The 20831-nt window shown below is 39.5% G+C and overlaps 3 protein-coding genes and 1 long non-coding RNA gene across 8 annotated transcripts in view; 3 read left to right on the forward strand and 1 right to left on the reverse strand.

Moving 5' to 3' along the window:
* LOC127444860 (proto-oncogene vav-like) overlaps window positions 1–574 on the forward strand; it is a 25269-nt gene extending 24695 nt beyond the window's left edge. For all 3 annotated transcript variants that reach the window (XM_051704445.1, XM_051704444.1, XM_051704446.1), the window contains one exon: window positions 179–574. In XM_051704445.1, coding sequence (XP_051560405.1) covers window positions 179–232 — 54 coding nt within the window. In that variant the 3' untranslated portion in view covers window positions 233–574. The remainder of the gene's footprint in view (window positions 1–178) is intronic.
* Window positions 575–3527: 2953 nt separating this feature from the next.
* LOC127445219 (peptidyl-prolyl cis-trans isomerase NIMA-interacting 1-like) lies at window positions 3528–13465 on the forward strand. The gene is made up of 4 exons (XM_051705114.1): window positions 3528–3837; window positions 12477–12674; window positions 12765–12875; window positions 12960–13465. The coding sequence occupies exons 1-4, from the start codon at window positions 3780–3782 to the stop codon at window positions 13067–13069; spliced, it is 477 nt and encodes a 158-aa protein (XP_051561074.1). The 5' UTR covers window positions 3528–3779; the 3' UTR covers window positions 13070–13465.
* Window positions 13466–13612: 147 nt separating this feature from the next.
* On the forward strand, window positions 13613–19854 carry LOC127445218 (microfibril-associated glycoprotein 4-like). Of its 3 annotated transcripts, none has more exons than XM_051705111.1 (6): window positions 13613–14860; window positions 14983–15033; window positions 15163–15372; window positions 16629–16725; window positions 18755–18922; window positions 19123–19854. In XM_051705111.1, exons 2-6 carry the CDS (start codon window positions 15028–15030, stop codon window positions 19377–19379), a joined length of 738 nt encoding a protein of 245 aa, XP_051561071.1. In that variant the 5' UTR covers window positions 13613–14860; window positions 14983–15027; the 3' UTR covers window positions 19380–19854. The 3 variants fall into 3 exon arrangements, with proteins under 3 accessions (XP_051561071.1, XP_051561072.1, XP_051561070.1); XM_051705112.1 differs by having other exon boundaries at window positions 14987–15033; XM_051705110.1 differs by lacking the exon at window positions 13613–14860 and having other exon boundaries at window positions 14870–15033.
* LOC127445220 (uncharacterized) lies at window positions 17331–18748 on the reverse strand. Its single transcript, XR_007897951.1, has 2 exons — window positions 18309–18748; window positions 17331–18256 (listed from the first exon to the last, which is right to left on the reverse strand). It is a non-coding gene; the product is annotated as an uncharacterized LOC127445220 (long non-coding RNA).
* Window positions 19855–20831: the final 977 nt, after the last annotated feature.

Below are 20831 nucleotides of genomic sequence, written 5' to 3' on the forward strand. Positions count from 1 at the left end.
TCATTACTGTCAACCCTGGAGAGATGTCTCGTCAAGTCTAACTATAGAAAGCCATACGGGTTTGGGACGACATGAGGGTGAGTAAACGATGACAGAATTCTCATTTTTAACACAATTTATCCTATTAATCTTGTTTAGTGTTTTTTTCTTCATCCAATAACAGTTGTGTGTTCTGCAGGTGGGATTGTTTCCTGCTAATTACGTGGAGGAGGAGCATTCTGATTACTGCTGACCAATCAAATCAACACATCCTTTATTCACCGTCATACTGATGTTTGAGTTTCTAGACACAATAACAACACTCATTACACCTGATATCTGTTCTAGTTTACATAATCACATGAATATAAAGCTGAATGATGACTCTCTCTGTTGTACAGTACAGAACTGATGCAGAGATCATGACTGTAAATCAATAGTGCTGTATAATATGACATTAACATCATAAAAACTGAAGCACTCATCTGCAGTGATTTCATTGTGGAAAGAACCTCCAGTGCTTTATATGATATTCAGTCTTTAGTGGATGTAATAAGATAAGAAATGTTCATTAAAAATGTTTTGCTTAAAACAAGTTTTGGTATTCAACAAACATAAGACTGGAGCATATTTAAATATGAGATTTATTTCAAATAATATCAAAACAATTCAGCTGAACAATATTCTGATGCCTTGATGCATCTTGACACAACTCTCGACAAACTGTGTGAGTGTGTGAATGTGTGTGTGTGTGTGTGTGAGTGTGAGTGTGTGTGTGTCTTTGAGTGTGTGTGTGTGTGTGTGTGTGTGTGTCTTTGAGTGTGTGTGTGTGTGTGTCTTCTGAGCGTGTGTGTGTGTCTTTGAGTGTGTGTGTGTGAGTGTGTGTGTGTGTGTGTGTGTGTGTGTGTGTGTGTGTGTGTGTGTGTGTGTCTGTGAGTGTGTGTGTGTGTGTGTGTGTGTATGTGTGTCTGTGAGTGTGTGTGTGTGTGTGTGTGTGTGTGTGTGTCTTTGAGTGTGAGTGTGAGTGTGTGTGTGTGTGTGTTTTCTATTGATAGTAGAGTTCGAGGTTCATGCCGTCGTGGATTTCATCTGACACTCAGAATCAAGGTTATTCATTATTTTTATTACTGCATCATTTTATAATTAGTTGTTCTGATAAAGAGTCAGATGATTTCATAGATATTCATATCTGAATGCAAATTAAAGGGACAGTTCACCCAAATATGAAAATGATCTCATCATTTACTCACCCTCATGCCATCCCAGATGTGTTTGACTTTCTTCTGCAGAACACAAATGAAGATTTGTAGAAGAATATTTCAGCTCTGTAGCTCCATACAATGCAAGTGAATGGTGACCAGAACTTTGAAGCTCCAAAAATCACATAAAGGCAGCATAAAAGTAATCCATAAGACTCCAGTGTTTTAATCCATGTCTTCAGAAGTGATATGATAGGTGTGGGTGAGAAACAGAGCAATATTTAAGTCCTTTTTTTATATATAAATTCTCCTCCCTGACCAGTGGATGGTGATATCCACAAAGAATGTGAATCACCAAAATAAAAGAAGAAGAATGTGAAAGTGAAGATTTATGGTAAAAAAAAATGTAAAAAAAGTACTTAAATGTTTTCATTTTTGGGTGAACTATCCGTTTAACTAATGACCTGCTGAGCATTATATAATGTTTGTTATTTAAAAATTATTGACAAGTTTGTTCTCACCATTTCTTCAGCATGATCTTGTCCCACCATGGGCTGGTCTGAGCAGCGATCAACTTCTTCAAGTCTCCAATTGTGTCCTCTTGACCACACACACACACACACCATTAAGACTAATACACAACAAAACAACAACACACATATGCAACACACAAAACTCACCTGCTGCCACCAAGAGGAAGTATTTGATCAATAATGTAGGGGTTTATATGATCTCAATGATTTAAAGGATACTTGCATTTGACTCAAACCTTCTTCCCCAGTCCATCGTTTCACACCTCCTCAATCATGTCTGAAAATCAATAAATGTGTATGGATTATATCTGCACAACTGCAGTCATTCATTAAAACTGTTACAAAACAAGATCTGTTAGTATTACAAACAATTATGAGCTTTTATTATTAGCATATAATTATGAAATCGATCAATAATGAGTCACTATACTCTGTAAAAAAGATAATACAAATAAAATGTAAATTAATATCAGTAGTGAGCTTTATATTGTCAGCATCACTGTTATTTAAAAAATTAAAAGACAATTGTGACACTTCACTCTTCTATATTATTATTATTATGTTTTATTTTTATTTTAATCTCAAAGATGTTTTTATGGTGCTTGTTTTCATATGAACACACACACACAGGAATCAAACTTTGTATTATGATATTTAAATACAACTTAGTGTGTAAATGATTATTAAATTAAATGAGCTAGGACGTATTTTCAACGTTTGGGGAGATGATCAGACACGTTTGCTGTAAACGACCGCTGTGAAAACATCCGCTCATATTCGACCAATCAGATCCGCGGAGGTTTGATTGACACCAGGCTTGTCCAATAGAATTACAAGTAGAGAGGCGCTGGATGAGGTCACCATGGATATTGCCGTTAATCGATTTCAAGTGTCGTGATTAGGAGCCGTTTAAAAATTGAGTTTTTTTTTAATCAGAAACGTTGGTCAAAACATAATGGTGTGTTATCAATGCGAAGCAATAAAAAATGGTTCACTCAGCTATTTCTCTGTGTAAACCAGCGGCATGCCAGTGCAGCTCCTATCTACTTGAATGGGTCAAGATTACGATCTAACAACATATTTATAATCAGCAATAAAATCTGACAATACTGGAATCATAAATTGTGCTTCTTAACCTCATATTACGCTAAATAAACGCAATTTTCCCGGCTTGTATAGCTAATGCGCATGCGCGTTAGCGAGTTGATTGACAGGCGATGACTGTATCATTTAGCTGTAAGGCGGGACTTTCTTTATACGTCAGTTGACCGCTGGCGCTCCAATTTCTCATATTCGTTTAAATAGAAGTGGCCCGTCTCTGCTAAATAATCTCTGGCATTTTTGCCTATAAAAGTTTATCAGCGTCATAGCGTTCTATATTCCACTGTTTCCGAATAATTGTTCAAATTATTTTTATTATTATTTAGACTTTAAAATGTATTATTATTATTATTATTATTATTATTATTTTGTAGCAAATACCGCCGCTTAAGAAACACGCAGACGGCGCTTTCAAAGCCAAATTTTGAACAATTTTTTGAATGAGGCAATATGGCACTTCTTTGGACGGAGTTAGAAATCAAAAAGCAGAAAAGACTCTTATCTTTAATTTATTGTAGCTTTAATTTTTTTAATTAAATCTCTGGCATTTTTTGTATTTATTATTATTTATTTATTTATTCATGTTTCTATTTCACATTTGTTGTGAGTTTGTATGCATCTTGATAACATCAATAAAATAAAAAGGCGGCATTGTCACGTGGCAGCTGTTAGTTTTATCAGCGAAGGTCTCGATGGACCAATCATAGTGGATTGTGATGAAGGCTGAGGCATTTTAGAAATTATTTTATAGCAAATGATAGGGCGTATTTCAATTTGCTTGTCATCCATCATTTCTTGGAATCAAAACATTTAAATTATTATATTTTAATTGTTCGATTGTCTCCAATAAGACAAACAACGTCTTAAGATTTGAACCCACGCGCGCTGCACCTTCTGTCCGTCATTGCAGCTGCACATCAGATCAGAACAGACCCGCATCGAGCTGAACCAACACCGATTACTAATCATGTCCGACGATGAGAAGCTGCCCTCCGGATGGGAGAAACGAATGAGCCGGAGCTCAGGTGAGTAACTGCGGCCCGGTATCGCATTTAGACCCGGAACAGAGAGTGTGTTTGACTGCGTATGAGCAGATGCACGTGCTAAACGGCTAACCAACACCGAACCGCCGAAAACAACCGAACCAGCGCGAACAGAACCGTTATTAAACATAAATGACTGCTGATGTTAAACCGAACCAGCGCGAACAGAACCGTTATTAAACATAAATGACTGCTGATGTTGAACCGAACCAGCACGAACAGAACCGTTATTAAACAAAACTGACTGCTGATGTTGAACCGAACCAGCGCAAACAGAACCGTTATTAAACATAAATGACTGCTGATGTTAAACCGAACCAGCGCGAACAGAACCGTTATTAAACAAAACTGACTGCTGATGTTGAACCGAACCAGCGCAAACAGAACCGTTATTAAACATAAATGACTGCTGATGTTGAACCAGCGCGAACAGAACCGTTATTAAACATAAATGACTGCCGATGTTGAACCGAACCAGCGCGAACAGAACCGTTATTAAACAAACCTGACTGCTGATGTTGAACCAGCGCGAACAGAACCGTTATTAAACATAAATGACTGCTGATGTTGAACCGAACCAGCGCAAACAGAACCGTTATTAAACATAAATGACTGCTGATGTTGAACCAGCGCGAACAGAACCGTTATTAAACATAAATGACTGCTGATGTTGAACCAGCGCGAACAGAACCGTTATTAAACATAAATGACTGCTGATGTTGAACCGAACCAGCACGAACAGAACCGTTATTAAACATAAATGACTGCTGATGTTGAACCAGCGCGAACAGAACCGTTATTAAACATAAATGACTGCCGATGTTGAACCGAACCAGCGCGAACAGAACCGTTATTAAACAAACCTGACTGCTGATGTTGAACCGAACCAGCGCGAACAGAACTGTTATTAAACATAACTGACTGCTGATGTTGAACCGAACCAGCGCGAACAGAACCATTATTAAACAAAACTGACTGCTGATGTTGAACCGAACCAGCGCGAACAGAACCATTATTAAACAAAACTGACTGCTGATGTTGAACCGAACCAGCGCGAACAGAACCATTATCAAACTAAACTGACTGCTGATGTTAAACCGAACCAGCGCGAACAGAACCGTTATGAAACATAACTGACTGCTGATGTTGAACCAGCGCGAACAGAACCGTTATTAAACAAACCTGACTGCTGATGTTGAACCAGCGCGAACAGAACCGTTATGAAACATAACTGACTGCTGATGTTGAACCAGCGCGAACAGAACCGTTATGAAACATAACTGACTGCTGATGTTGAACCAGCGCGAACAGAACCGTTATTAAACACGACTGACTGCTGATGTTGAACCAGCGCGAACAGAACCGGTATTAAACATGACTGACTGCTGATGTTGAACCAGCGTGAACAGAACCGGTATTAAACATGACTGACTGCTGATGTTGAACCGAACAAGCGCGAACAGAACCTTTATTAAACATGACTGACTGCTGATGTTGAACCAGCACGAACAGAACCGGTATTAAACATGACTGACTGCTGACGTTGAACCGAACCAGCACGAACAGAACCGTTATTAAACATGACTGACTGCTGATGTTGAACCGAACCAGCGCGAACAGAACCGTTATTAAACACGACTGACTGCTGTTGTTAAACCGAACCAGCACGAACAGAACCGTTATTAAACATAAATGACTGCTGTTGTTAAACCGAACCAGTGTGAACAGAACCATTATTAAACATAACTGACTGCTGATGTTGAACCAGCGCGAACAGAACCGGTATTAAACAAAACTGACTGACTGCTGATGTTACACCGAACCAGCGCAAACAGAACTGTTATTAAACACGACTGACTGCTGATGTTACACCGAACCAGCGCGAACAGAACCGTTATTAAACACGACTGACTGCTGACGTTAAACCGAACCAGTGCAAACAGAACCGTTATTAAACACGACTGACTGCTGACGTTAAACCAGCGCGAACAGAACCGTTATTAAACACGACTGACTGCTGATGTTACACCGAACCAGCGCGAACAGAACCGTTATTAAACACGACTGACTGCTGATGTTACACCGAACCAGTGCAAACAGAACCGTTATTAAACACGACTGACTGCTGACGTTAAACCAGCGCGAACAGAACCGTTATTAAACACGACTGACTGCTGATGTTACACCGAACCAGCGCGAACAGAACCGTTATTAAACACGACTGACTGCTGACGTTAAACCGAACCAGCGCGAACAGAACCGTTATTAAACACGACTGACTGCTGATGTTGAACCAGCGCGAACAGAACCGTTATTAAACACAACTGACTGCTGATGTTACACCGAACTGGAGTGACTGATTCCGGGCTGATCATGAATCTGTAAAGATTTAAATATGTAAACATCTACACCTTTAAACACCGTGAACATCTAAATGTCTAAAGATGCGAACAGCTAGCCTATAATTGTTTTTAAATTTAATGTGATGTTCATGGCCTGATTTATCAGTCAGGAGTGTCATTAACCAAATCTTATGTATAATTTTCAAATTTTACATTAAAAAGTTTTGCCAAGTAAATTTAACTAATATTAAATTCCAGCAGTTGTTTTCATTAATTGACCAAAACCCTCTCAAAATAAAATCACTATATCACATCGTTTCGAATGGCTTATTACTTTACAAAATGGTACAGACAGGAATGTTATTAAAAATATCAATGTTCACTAAATAGTTGAATTTATTAATTATATTAGTGAACTCATTTCACAGAGTTCAAAGGCATATTTCCGCTTTAAGTTAGCATACTCTTTCTTCTCATAATGTTCATATTTGGCGTTGAAAAAAAACCCATCAAACTTTCTTCTGATTGCCATAATCCATCTCTCTCTTTATTTTCTTCTGTTGTAACTTTTGTAAATGTATTAGAGGGTTTTTTATTTTGCTGTCAGAGTAAAAGGGAAAGCTGCAAAATATCATTGGCTTCGATCTCCCATTTATGTCCAGAGTTATTAGCAAAAACGTAAATGTGCTAATTTTAGCACCACCTAGTGTCAGAGTAGTGGCGGCATTTGAGACCATCCCACCAAGTTCCGCATCTCAACGCATTACGGATGTCTGACGTCCAGATAAAATAAGAATGATAAGAAAATCGGTATAAATAGAGTACATTTTTAGCATTTGTGGTGTTTGGACTCTCTGAAATTGCGATTTTTACATTATCATTATGTAAATAAATAAAGCTACATTTCTAGTTTCAAGATTATTTGTACTTTCTTTTTTTGGACAAGAAAAACTAGGGGTGGGGGAAAAAATCGTTTCAGCGATGCATCGCAATTCATACTCAAACGATTCTGAATCAATTCTCAAAAGAATCAGAAACGATTCTGAGTTCAGTTTAAATCATGGCAGAACAGTGGCGCGCACTAAAGACAGATGTAGAAACAATGACACGAGTTAAGTGCATACACTAAAGTCAAGTGCACAAACACAACTGTTTGCAGACCAGCTGTATTAAACACATGACAGTTTGTGCCTGAATGAAACTATGATCCTGAAATTCTTTCACAAACCCACGCACATAGCAGTGGGAGAGATTATTCGTGATAACATGCCAACAAACAACATGAAAGACGAGCTCGCACCTGTTATTGCACTGATTTGCACACAACGGGGGGAAACACAGAAGAAAATAATGACGAGGCAGCGGTTCGAGAGATGTTGGTGATGTTTTCATTTAATTCTTTTTTTCTTTTCTTTTTTTTCCCCCAATGCCTTTCTCTACTCTTGAGCACTCTCCATTTCATTGGCTTTTGTCATTGCCGGTCACTCGCTTGTCAGGACAGTGCGCACACCTGTTGATAAAGGTTTGAAATCAATCGTAGCTTTTGCGACAGGGTCATGCGATCTTCTACTCACAGAGCAAACAGATGGAACAGTGCATACGAGACGCTTGATAAATTTCTGAAGCAACAGCTGCGCTATTTAAACCGCTTTACTATCACCTGTGCAGGTGAGGAGAAGCTGACAGCTGCATTCTCATAGAAGCAGATATATCTCTCATCCTGGACCAGCAACTTCCATTTGTGGTTAAAAATTAAAATGAATAGCATGGCATAGATTAATTTTAAATAATAATTAAATTCTATTAAATGATTTACAATGCTTAAACCAAAAAAATAAAATAAAATAAATACAATCAGTTGAAGTAATAGTATTCAGTGTGTTTTAATGGAGAGCCAATATTTTTTTTTATAAGGTTCTAAAGAAAGAAACTGAAGAACTGAGATACTCTTTTAAACTATAGAACCATTTATTTAATCTTGTGGATGTTCCATGTTTTGTTCATAGCTCATACTGAATGTAAAAGGCCAGTTTATGTAATGTGACTCATTCTGATTTTTTAAAACAGCTGTTAAATAAAAAGCTGAAAGGGAAAAAAAAATCGAGAGTAAAAAATAAATTTAGAAGAAACTGAAACAAGAAATTGAAGGACAATATGCATCGAGATTCGTTTTATAATCGAATCATTACCCTTTGAATCGTAATCGAATCATGAGGCCAGTGAAGATTCACACCTCTAAGAAAAACTAATAAAAAATATAGCTGCAAGCAGTGATGATGGGCCCAAGCACCATGGGTTCATTTCCACCCTGTGGCTTTTGGAAAACAATGCAAGGTGGACACATGCATTTGGTCGAGTAAACAAGTAAGACTCCATGTCTTACTTTCTGCTCAGACATAATAGTTAACAACTTTGATGTGTGTGGAATTTATTGCTTCGCCCTGGCAACAACTTTCAATATATCAAAAATCCATTCGCAATTTAGTATCTACAATGTCTTGGCATAAATTTGGTGACAGTCACATGAATCCCCTAGGAGGAGTATTTAAAAGTTTAGGGCCTGCAATAAAAATAAAAAAAAATAAAAATTCAATCCAAAATGGCCGACTTCGTGTTGGGAACACGACTCTGATGTGGTTGTCAGTTGTCATGATATTTTAAGCAAGACAAGTTCCTCCAAAAACATATGAATATACAAAGAAAAGAATAATAACATTTAATGCATTGCCATGGCAACACTATTTAAGATATCAAGCATCCCCTTACAATTTTACATCAGCAGAGTCTTGACATTATTCTAAACAATTTTTAAGCAATTCAGGTAAATATAAGAGGACTATTTCGAAGTCTTTTGTAAGTGCCACACACTTCATGCTGCCAGGTGGTGGCGCTATGACCGTGACCCACAATGTCACATCCATGTGATTAGCCCCCAATACTAAACATACATTTCAATTTTGATCTAAATTAGACATTGCACACAGAAGATATGGGACACTTTCCGTTTCACATTTTCGCCATTAATTTAATGCCTCGCCATGACAACAGCGTTCGTTATATCAAAAATCTGTTCACAATTTAGCATCTTCAATGTCTTGGCATAATGCTTTCTAAATGTGGGGACAATCTCATGAATCCCCTAGGAGGAGTATTCAAAAGTTAAGAGACTGCAATATTCAACAAAATTCCAAAATGTTAGGCGAACTAACGACTATAATTATGAAAGTTGTCTGGCTTGATGAAGACCATATTTTTGGTGACTGTAGGTGAAAATGGGGGTGCTACAGAGGCCGTCTCACATGCCCCACCTACAACTTTTGCCCAGCCATGTCATGCATGCCATGTCATGGCTGACAACTCTGACATGTGTGCAAGAGTTTTTAAGCATGGTAACTGCCCCAAAAGTACCCAGAACCTTGAAAAGAATAATAATAATAATAATAATCCTTAGAAGATCAATAGGGTCTTCACACTTTCAGTGCTTGGGCCCTAAAAACATTTGGTTTTTGACCATTGAAAAGGGCTAAAACAATTTACAGATGGAGCCACATTGAGAGCCCCATATCTTTAACTATTTAGTGTCTTAAAAATGAAGGTACAAAAAGTTTGTTTTGAAGCAGAGGATAAAAGCATATTAAGGCCACTTCTACATTAATCTGGATACATTTGAAAACAGCGTTTTCATTTTTGAAATGCTCTCCATCCACACTGTCGTTTTGAAGCGTTTTCCAAACGTATGAAAATGCTTAAATCCCCTTACTGCGCATGCAAAAAAAAATCGCCATTTAGTATACGGTCTGAAACACAATTGTCCTCGTGTTCTGTTGTTGGACACCAATTCCGAGCAAATTTCCCATCGCCTTTGAAGGAATGCAATGTGAATGTTTTACAAAGTTACATTTACCAATGCTATCAAAGTGAATATCAGGAACAACAGCGCTGCTATAACACGGGCCGCCATCTTGATTGTTTTAGTTGAATGGATCACATGACTGCATCACATGACAACAAATATGTCGTAGTTTTCAGATATATACGTTTTCCCAGTCCACACTACAGCATGATAGGGCTGCACCTAACGATTATTTTTTTATTGATTAATCTAACGATTCTTTTTTCCGATTAGTCGATTAATCTAATGACTATTTTGCCGATTATTCTAAAGATTTTTTATAATTATTACTTGATTAATATAACAATTAATTAACCAAAAATAAATATACAAAACTTGTCATTAATATTTCAATATTTTATTAAATCATCTTCTCTTAAACAGAAACAAAGTGTGCACTGCAGGGCATTATTCTGCAACAAAAAACAGTGTTACTATTAATGCAAACTTTAATACAGTGAAAAAGACACTCTATTAGCATAACGTAAATAAATAAAATATAATAAAATAAAATATTTGATGCCATGAGTGTACCTTTATTTACTATTACTATTATTTTGAATGGCCATGAAAATGAAGCAATGTGATAACAATTTTACCTGGTCGCAAAAAGTAGTCCGTTAATTTACCTGATGAACTTTCACCTTTTGCTGACCCTTTATGCTTCAGCTAATGTGTGCTTCTAAATCATTTGCACCTTTATTAGCAACTGACACATAAGTGCCAGCTTTACATGTCATACATTCTGCTTCCCACGGATCTCGACCTGGATGAAAGCATGGGAATGTTTTTGCAAATCTTCTGTAAATTTGCACTTTCATTTGGGCATCGTTTCCACTCCGCTGTCATTTGCTGCTACTGTCAAGCAACTGTTTGATGCCGAACACAACAGTGCTTCACGCGTTCGCGGAGAGACTGACAGGCAGGAATTTGGCCAATAGTTGCTGCACGCCTCTTATAATCGACCAATTGGTGTGCGAGAAGGCGGGACTTACAGAGAGGTGTTAAAGCAATGCAAATATGCGCGCACACACAATGAAATATTAGACCAGATGCACATCATAATACAGCTAAAGCCGAATCCAGGACATTTTCACAAATTTTGAAATCCTGGCCGGACGCTTTTTTAAGGTCCGAAAAAGAGGACATGTCTGGGGAAAAAGAGGACGTATGGTCACCCTACGTTAGCAGCGGTGCAGAAATTACTTTTAACATGGGGGCGATGAGGAAACATTTAGAAAATCTATTTAAAGTGACTACTACTAACAGAAATATGTGTTGTAATACTAATATGTCATGCTTGGGTGGGGATAAAAAGTAAACAGGACTTACGGTGCTGCCTTGCTGCCGTCTTGACAAAGCGCTCCGGGATGCTTTCGCTTCAAGTGTTCGTTCATGGCGGTTGTACTGCTGTGATAAGCCATTTACAATTTGCATAGTTTACACAGCACCACATTGTTGGGTCTCTGGATAAAATACTTCCACGCTTTAGATGACCGTGGGCGAGTTTTTTTTAACTCCAGCTTGTTCTTCGGAGGAATCCATACTTAAACCGGACGCTGCCATTTTAATTACTCCATTGCGACGCGCCGACGCATGTTATGCAAATCGACGTATTTCTGTAATCGATTACGTCGATGAATCGTCCCAGCCCTACAATGTGAAGATGGCTTTTTCAAATTTATCCACTTGGGAGAGCATTTTCAAAAAGCTCACTCGCTGTCTCACAGTGGACGGAAGGCCAAAACCTAGATAAAAAAATGCGTTTGCAAACGAAAACGTATTAGTGTGGACGTGGCCTAAGATATCCTCAATACTTCTGGAGTTATAGGCACTCCAACTTTGGAAAAACAACACAAAAATGTTTGGACTCACAGCATTGGCATATAGTGCAACAAGAGATGCTGAAGTCGACTGATTTTAGTAAGACGTCTATCTCTGTGTACAAATAAAATCATGATGCTGACACCTTTCTAAGAATATTTTTTTAAGCTGTAGTTTTGCTCCAAAATCATAGGCAGAAATTGTAGCTAAAGTTTAAGCCCCTCTACAAAGTAATGGAGTACTCTGTAGATATTGATCCATGGCATTTACTATTTTGGGTTTCATCATCATTTATGTTTATCTTTCACCAGTTAAAAAAAAATAGGATTAAAAAGCTAAATTTTGAGACGGGGACCTCTGGATGAGTAGACATGATCCTGTATGTCACCATAGTTAAGTAGTCTATCTGTATGCTATACATTTTTGCTATCAGCTCATTTGCAATGCCTCCGAATTTACCTCACCAAATCAGAATTTAGAGTTAGGAACTATGAAATAATATAAATATAAATAAACATGATATATCAGGTGTAAATGTGCCTGTCGATCTCTCTGTGTCTCAGGTAGAGTGTATTACTTTAATCACATGACTAATACGAGTCAGTGGGAGAGGCCGAGCGGATCGGATACTGATGTCGGGGAGATGGAGAAAGTTCGCTGCTCTCACCTGCTGGTCAAACACAACCAGTCGCGCCGGCCGTCGTCCTGGAGAGAAGAGAACATCACACGCAGCAAAGACGAGGCACTGCAGCTCATTCACAGTAAGAACAGAGAGTGTTAAATCCGTGTTAGTGTACACATGCTGTGTGAAGGTCATGTGTGTATAAACCTGTGTTTGTGTGTGTGTTTAGAGTACATAGATCAGATCAAATCTGGCGAAGAAGAGTTTGAGAGTTTGGCATCTCAGTTCAGTGACTGTAGCTCAGCGCGCAACGGAGGAGATCTGGGCATGTTTGGCAGAGGTAAGTTCATAATCGAAATGATGTTCAGGTGGGTCTGGAATATGCAGAATTATATCCAATGTTTTTAATCTGTCTGTGTATCAGGTCAAATGCAGAAGCCGTTTGAAGACATCTCGTTTGCACTGAAGGTTGGCGACATGAGCGGCCCGGTGTTCACTGATTCTGGCGTTCACATCATCCTGCGAACGGGATAACCAATCAGAACACCCATCCATCATGCTTTCAGTCATTTATCCATGCAGATAACCCACACACACACACAGTTATTTACCTCGTAATATAGTTGCCACTGTAAGGCAGCCTTGTCAAAACTGCACATTAAAAATCCCTCCAGTGTTTGCTTAATCTTACATATTACAATTCCCATCTAATACTTTCGTCAAATGTTCCTTAAAGGAATAGTTCACCCCAAAAAACAAATCTGTCCGAATTTTCATTTATTTGGTGAATTGTTCCTTTAATAGTGACTTGCAGACTGTATCTAGTATCCTGCAACATTCCTTCATCCAGTCACACTTCTGCTTCCTATAAAGGACAGTGAATGATCATGTCAGATCTCCAATAAAAATGACCATATCACAGAAGAAAAATGTTTCTGTCTTTGTCAAAACAAGGTTTCTGTCAGATCCCTCTTGCGATGATCTTCTGTATGTTTAGTTGGCACATTTTTCATCAGGTTTAAAGGTCTCTCACTCAGATATTCCAAACCATTTTCCTGTATTGCACCAGTGAAGTTGATTGCGAAGAAGCCACGTTGGAAGTGTGTTTTGGCAAGTCTTGCATTAAAATTGAATTTGGTAAGTGACTATGTGAACGTGCCAGAGAGTAAAAGTTTGGCGACAGCACCGTTTGTTGGTCAAAAGTTGCAAATTAATGTTAAATCTGCTCTAAACTTTTGCAATAATTGGTAGAAGAAAAACAAAAAACATACTTGTGCTTTAATTCTTTGGATCATGCTACATGATGTCGCTGATGTGCCTCATATGCGTTTGGCCCGTAACTGTTGCTTGCTGATATATTCTTATTTTTGAAAGGTATCAGAGGTGATGAAACACACATGAAAATCTTGCTGCCAATAGGTTCCCTTATACGCGACCCACAAGATTTGCGGTATACCAGTGATTCCAGCGCATACAGTTCTGTCTGTATGTTTTCTTAAAATTGAATACAATTCTGATTTAATTTTCAGATCTGATCTTTAGGACCGAGTGCCCACATTGTTACTTTGAAAATTGTTTTATCATTGTGCTCAAAATTGACCCATTTCTTCGGACGGCCTGTGTGGGTCCTAATGCCCCAGTATAGTGATGGGGACACTATACTGTAAAAAGGCACCGGCCTTCGGATGAGATGTTAAACTGAGGTCCTGACTCTCTGTGGTCATTAAAAATCCCAGGGCACTCCTTCTAAAAGAATAGGGGTGTAACCTCAGTGTCCTGGCCAAAGTCCCCCCATTGGCCCTTATCTATCATGGCCTCCTAGTAATCCCCATCCATGTATTGGCTCTATCACTCTACTCTCTCCTCTCCACCAGTAGCTGGTGTGTGGTGAGCGTACTGCCGCACTATGGCTGCCGTCGCATCATCCAGGTGGATGCTGGTGGAGGTTGAGGAGAGTCCCCTGTTCACTGTTCGCTTTGAGTGTAGTGTCAAAAAAGTGCTATAGAAATGTAACATTCATTCATTCAACACCTTGTGGATCTACATCATTTGACAGTTATGATATAGGTGTCTGCGTGATCCACAGAGACTTTCCACAAACAAGACAAATTAGGAATCCAAGGAAGAACTTTTAAAAGATTTCTGAATTTCCATGTCTTTGACAATATCTCAGCATGGCAGGGACTCATTTACTTGTGTACACAACAGTTGTCGATGGCCACTGAGTAAACTGATTTGCTTCAAATGGACTTTGACTGTTACACAGAGGAGGAGCCTTAACTGTGTTTGCTTCATCTCGGGATAACCCAAGTTAGAGCACAAACGGTAAGTTACTGTAACAGATAGTCTGGACATTCAGACTATTCAGTTTTCAGAAAATTCAAAGCTATTCAACAGTATTACCTAAAACAACAATCATCTGTGTAATGTGTTGTACTTTCTTCAAGATAGGAAATCTCAGCTGTGATCAAGATCGAGTCAAGATTCAGAAAATGGCAGTAAGTTCATCTGATTTCTTTGAGTCACTCTAAAGTCCTAAAATCTGGTATCACATTTTATTTATTTCAGATTGATTTTATGATTAGAAATGTCACGATTGCTCATCTCTCTTTCTGTCTCGTGTCTAGATGATGCTGGCGTTTGCTGCTCTGCTCCCTGTTGTACTGGGGAGTGAGTGTAGTAGTGATGAATTTAGTCCTGTTGACTGTTCTCAGATTAATACAAAAGGAGAAACGGTCAGTGGCATTTACTCCATATATCCGGCAGGTGGCATTCCTGTCTGGGTGTACTGTGACATGGTCTCAACTGGTGCAGATGATGATAAAGGAGGATGGACGGTATGAATGTTACATTAGATAATTATATACACACACTCAATACAGGTCATAATTAGGAAATGTCATGTACGAAGCAATTTAGAAAGAACTGCATTGTGACATGGTTCAGGAAATGCTACCAATACCACACAAATTACACCAATTTCTGTGAGATAACCACTATATATATATATATATATATATATATATATATATACACACATACACACACACACTAATCAGCCACAGCATTAAAAGCATCTGCCTAATATTGTGTAGGTCCCCCTCGTGCTGCTAAAACAGTGCCAACCCGCATCTCAGAATAGCATTCAGAGATGATATTCTTCTCAACACAATTGTAGAGAGTGGTTATCTGAGTTACCGTAGACTCGGTCAGTTTGAACCAGTCTGGCCATTCTCTGTTGACCTCTCTCATCAACAAGTGTTTCCATCCGCAGAACTGCCGCTCACTGGATGTTTTTTGTTTTTGGCACCATTCTGAGTAAATTCTAGAGACTGTTGTGTGTGAAAATCCCAGAAATACTCAAACCAGCCCGTCTGGCACCAACAATCATCCTTGCGATTATCTAGTCAGCCAATCGTGTGGCTGCAGTGCATAAAATCATGCAGATATGGGTCAGGAGCTTCAGTTAATGTTTACATCAACCATCAGAATGGGAAAAAAATGTGATCTTAGTGATTTGGAGCGTGGCATGATCGTTGGTGCCAGATGGGCTGGTTTGAGTATTTCTGGGATTTTCACACACAACAGTCTCTAGAATTTACTCAGAATGGTGCCAAAAACAAAAAACATCCAGAGCGGCAGTTCTGCGGACAGAAACACCTTGTTGAAGAGAGAGGTCAACAGAGAATGATTTGAACTGACAAAGTCTACGGTAACTCAGATAACCACTCTGTACAATTGGAGTGGTGGTGGTGTAGTGGGCTAAAGCACTGAACTGGTAATCAGAAGGTTGCTGGTTCAATCCCCACAGCCACCACCATTGTGTCCTTGAGCAAGGCACTTAACTCCAGGTTGCTCCAGGGGGATTGTCCCTGTAATAAATGCACTGTAAGTCGCTTTGGATAGAAGCGTCTGCCAAATGCATAAATGTAAATGTACAATTGTGGTGAGAAGAATATAATCTCAGAATGCTATTCTGAGATGCAGGTTGACGCTGTTTTGGCGGCACAAGGGGGACCTACACAGTATTAGGCAGGTGGTTTTAATGTTGTGGCAGATTGGTGTATATATAAATATATATAACATTTATCAGGTGATTCAGAGACGACTGGATGGCAGTGTGAATTTCTATCGTCCATGGAAAGAGTACAAGAGAGGATTTGGGGATGTCATGGGAGAGTACTGGCTAGGTAAGCACTTACAGCAGTCTGTCGGTTGTGTTGGAGTCAACGACATTTACATTTATTTACAGGATAGGATAGTACTTTATTCATCCCCTGACCGAAATTGAGGTGGTACAGCACTAGGTGTAAATTACAGAATAGGAGATAACCAACAACTAGATAAGTCAAGTTTGTGAGGAAAAATATTTGATGTTGGCTTGACAAAGTCTTGTCTGAAAGTTTAAAATAGAAAGTAGTTCTAAACGCTTAAAGCTAGTAGGCTACGCAGGCCCTATAGAAGGACAGACGGACAGATAGGAAACCTCATTAGACGTTCGACCACCTAGAGACTACATCAGACCTCACTACACCTCATCAGACCCCCAAGAGACCACATCAGACCCCATTAGACCCCCTAAAGAACATATTAGATCACTCCAGACCCCCTAGAGACCATATTAGACTTCATCAGACCCCCTAGAGATCATATCAGATAACATTAGACCTCATCAGACCCTCTAGAGACCACATCAGACCTTACCAGGCCCTCTAGAGACCACATCAGACCCCGTTAGACCACCTAGAGACTACTCCAGACCCCCTAGATACCATATTAGATCCATTAGACCCTCTAGAGACCACACCAGAGACCACATCAGATCAAATTAGACATTAGCAGACCCCCTAGAGACCACATCAGACCTTATGAGACCCTCTAGAGACCACATCAGACCCAATTAGACCCCAAAGAGACCACATTTGACCACACCAGACCCCTTAGAGATCACATTAGACCACATCAGATCACATTAGACCTTATCAGACCCCCTAGAGACCTCATCGGACCATTTCAGACCCCCTAGAGACCTCATCAGACCCTCTAGAGACCACATCAGACCACAATAGACCACACCAGGCCCCCTCAAGACCACATCAGATCACATTAGACCTTATCAGACCCCATAGAGACCACATCAGACCTTATGAGACCCTCTAGAGACCACATCAGACCCAATTAGACCCCAAAGAGACCACATTTGACCACACCAGACCCCTTAGAGAATACATTAGACCACATCAGATCACATTAGACCTTATCAGACCCCCTAGAGACCTCATCGGACCACTCCAGACCCCCCTAGAGACCTCATCAGACCCTCTAGAGACCACATCAGACCACAATAGACCACACCAGGCCCCCTCGAGACCACATCAGATCACATTAGACCTTATCAGACCCCATAGAGACCACATCAGACCTTATGAGACCCTCTAGAGACCACATCAGACCCAATTAGACCCCAAAGAGACCACATTTGACCACACCAGACCCCTTAGAGATCACATTAGACCACATCAGATCACATTAGACCTTATCAGACCCCATAGAGACCACATCAGACCCAATTAGACCCCAAAGAGACCACATTTGACCACACCAGACCCCTTAGAGATCACATTAGACCTTATCAGACCCCCTAGAGACCTCATCAGACCACTCCAGACCCCCTAGAGACCTCATCAGACCCTCTAGTGACCACATCAGAACAAATTAGACCTTATCAGACCCCCTAGAGACCTCATCGGACCACTCCAGACCCCCTAGAAACCTCATCAGACCCTCTAGAGACCACATCAGACCACAATAGACCACACCAGGCCCCCTCGAGACCACATCAGATCACATTGGACCTTATCAGACCCCCTAGAGACCTCATCGGACCACTCCAGACCCCCTAGAGACCTCATCAGACCCTCTAGAGACCACATCAGAACAAATTAGACCTCTAGAGTGTTTGTGTCGGAAATCAGTCCATTCAACCACGTTACCGTGAGACACATCCTGCTGCAACCGCTGTACTCACACTAGCTTTTCATAAACTCAATTTTATTGGTGAGAGATCTTGCATTTCCAGCGTGGTTAGAGAGAACTTGTACTTTTGCGTCTGATGTTTCGCCCCTGCTCTGAATCCCCTGAAAACACTGCTGGCTTTTGCAACACGTGGAGCTGGTCTCCTGTAAAGTGTTTGGTTATAATGTGTGTGTGTTCGGACAGGGTTGGAGAACATTCACCAGCTCACACGTAACAGGAAATACATGCTGAGAGTGGACATGGAGGACTTTACAGGAAGGAAAGGTTACGCTCTGTATTCATACTTCTCTGTGGACTCTGAATGTAATGGGTATCATCTGCATGTTTCAGGGTTTAAAGATGGAGGGGCAGGTAAGACAGATTTGTTTCTACTAATGCAAACTGAACTGGAGTATAATAATGTATTCGAATGATCCACATTTACACCATGTTTTTCAATCTTCTTCCTTGAATATAATTTCACTCCAATATTTTTCTTGTCTTCAGTGTAGGTCAAGACGGTTAGTTACAGTTTGTAAATGTTAATGTCGTCATTTTACGCTCCTCTGCAGGCGACTCTTTATCTGGCCACAATGGATACAAATTCTCCACTTTTGACAAAGACCAAGACATCCATGACAGTAATTGTGCCAAAATGTTTCTTGGGGGATTTTGGTACTCAAACTGTCATTCTACAAACCCCAACGGTGTGTACTTATGGGGAGAAGATGCCACTCATTATGCCATTGGAGCTGTTTGGACGACCTGGAAGAACAGTTACGCCGTCAGTATGAAATCAATCACTATGAAGATCAAAAGGGGCTCTTAGGCCTTTATAGAAACTTTTTCATTATGACAGATTAATGTTTTCCTTTCCTCTTATAACTGTGTAACTGAGTAAACCATGTAAGAATATCTCTCTTTAAAACATATGGCTATTGGTGTAATACACTGTTGTTTTTAGTTGCTTCTTTTGATTTACTTCATACATTTTCAGTTAACTCCTAAGTAAATGCAGTGTCCACATGCAGATGTGTAGTCCTGCAATATACCACTTATTATCTTTTCGATCTGTTACCAATTACTATCAAGGACATTATCCCCGATATCGATATCAGTACTGATACCTCTATTAAATGGATTTGTTTTGTGACTTCTGAGGATAAAATGGGTAATTTTAACATATCTTAAAGTCCTTATTTAAAACATTTATAGGCCTAAACTCCAAATTGTTACACATCTATTTTTGTTTATCAGTTATTACCAAAAATGTTTATTTAATTTAAATAAACATAACAAATGAGTACTGTCTGACTGTACGCATATTTCAGCATTTCTGCACATTAAGATGAGTGGGAGGAGAAATGGATTCAATCATGCACAACTATTTGCTTATAAAGTTAATTTATTTTTACTTTGAATTTTATTAAACTTAATTTGCATGGTAAATAAAAATCTCAAGTTTTGTAAAACACTTAGTATCAAATATTTTAATGTGCGTATCAATCCTCTTGAAACAACATCAGCGGGGTTCAGGGTTCAAGTTTGCTGTGTACACAAGTGCGTTGTCATGCTCGAATACAACAGGTATGTTCTCTCCTACTAAATTTGTTTGTGCAAAGGTGCGGTCAAACTAGGCCTTGAGCATACAAAACTAGGACCTAAGGACTCTGCAACAAAGGAATTGATGTCACGCTCCAGGGCCCCTGTTTTAATAAGTTAGAAATTACATAGGACAAATAGTAGGTTCATGATCAAATTTACCATTGGATACACACTTGTGACTAAATCGGCATGTGAAGTCTCACTAGACTAGGCTTCTCACAACATTCACTTTCATTAATGTGCAAGCTCAAGTGAAGACGTTTGGCTTTCCGCTGTGTGTTCAAGCTTAGTAAACTGACCTGGGAATTGATATGATGAAGAGATAATTGATCTCTGAAGGATGTAAACGTCACATATTGACCTCTTGGCAACAACAACAATACACATTTCAAAGCAGCATGGTTTGCAGTGGAGCAGATTGAAAAATGTTCTTTACTTTAAAGAGGAGTACAAGGTAACATTCTCACAAGCCACATCCAACATCTAAAGAATGTCCTGCTCAGGTGGATTTCTGTCGAAAAACTTCTAGCACTTGGAGAAGGATATGTTCAACTACTGTACACTCAGAAAAAAAGGTGCTAAACTGTATGTGTCAAAGTGCAACAGCCGTCACTGCGGTAGTACCCTTGTTTGGGCACACTTGAGGGGAAAAAAAGGGTACTGTGCAGGTGCGTTT

This window comes from Myxocyprinus asiaticus, chromosome 8 (genome assembly GCF_019703515.2).
Source record: "Myxocyprinus asiaticus isolate MX2 ecotype Aquarium Trade chromosome 8, UBuf_Myxa_2, whole genome shotgun sequence".
Classification (NCBI taxonomy): Eukaryota; Metazoa; Chordata; class Actinopteri; order Cypriniformes; family Catostomidae; genus Myxocyprinus; species Myxocyprinus asiaticus.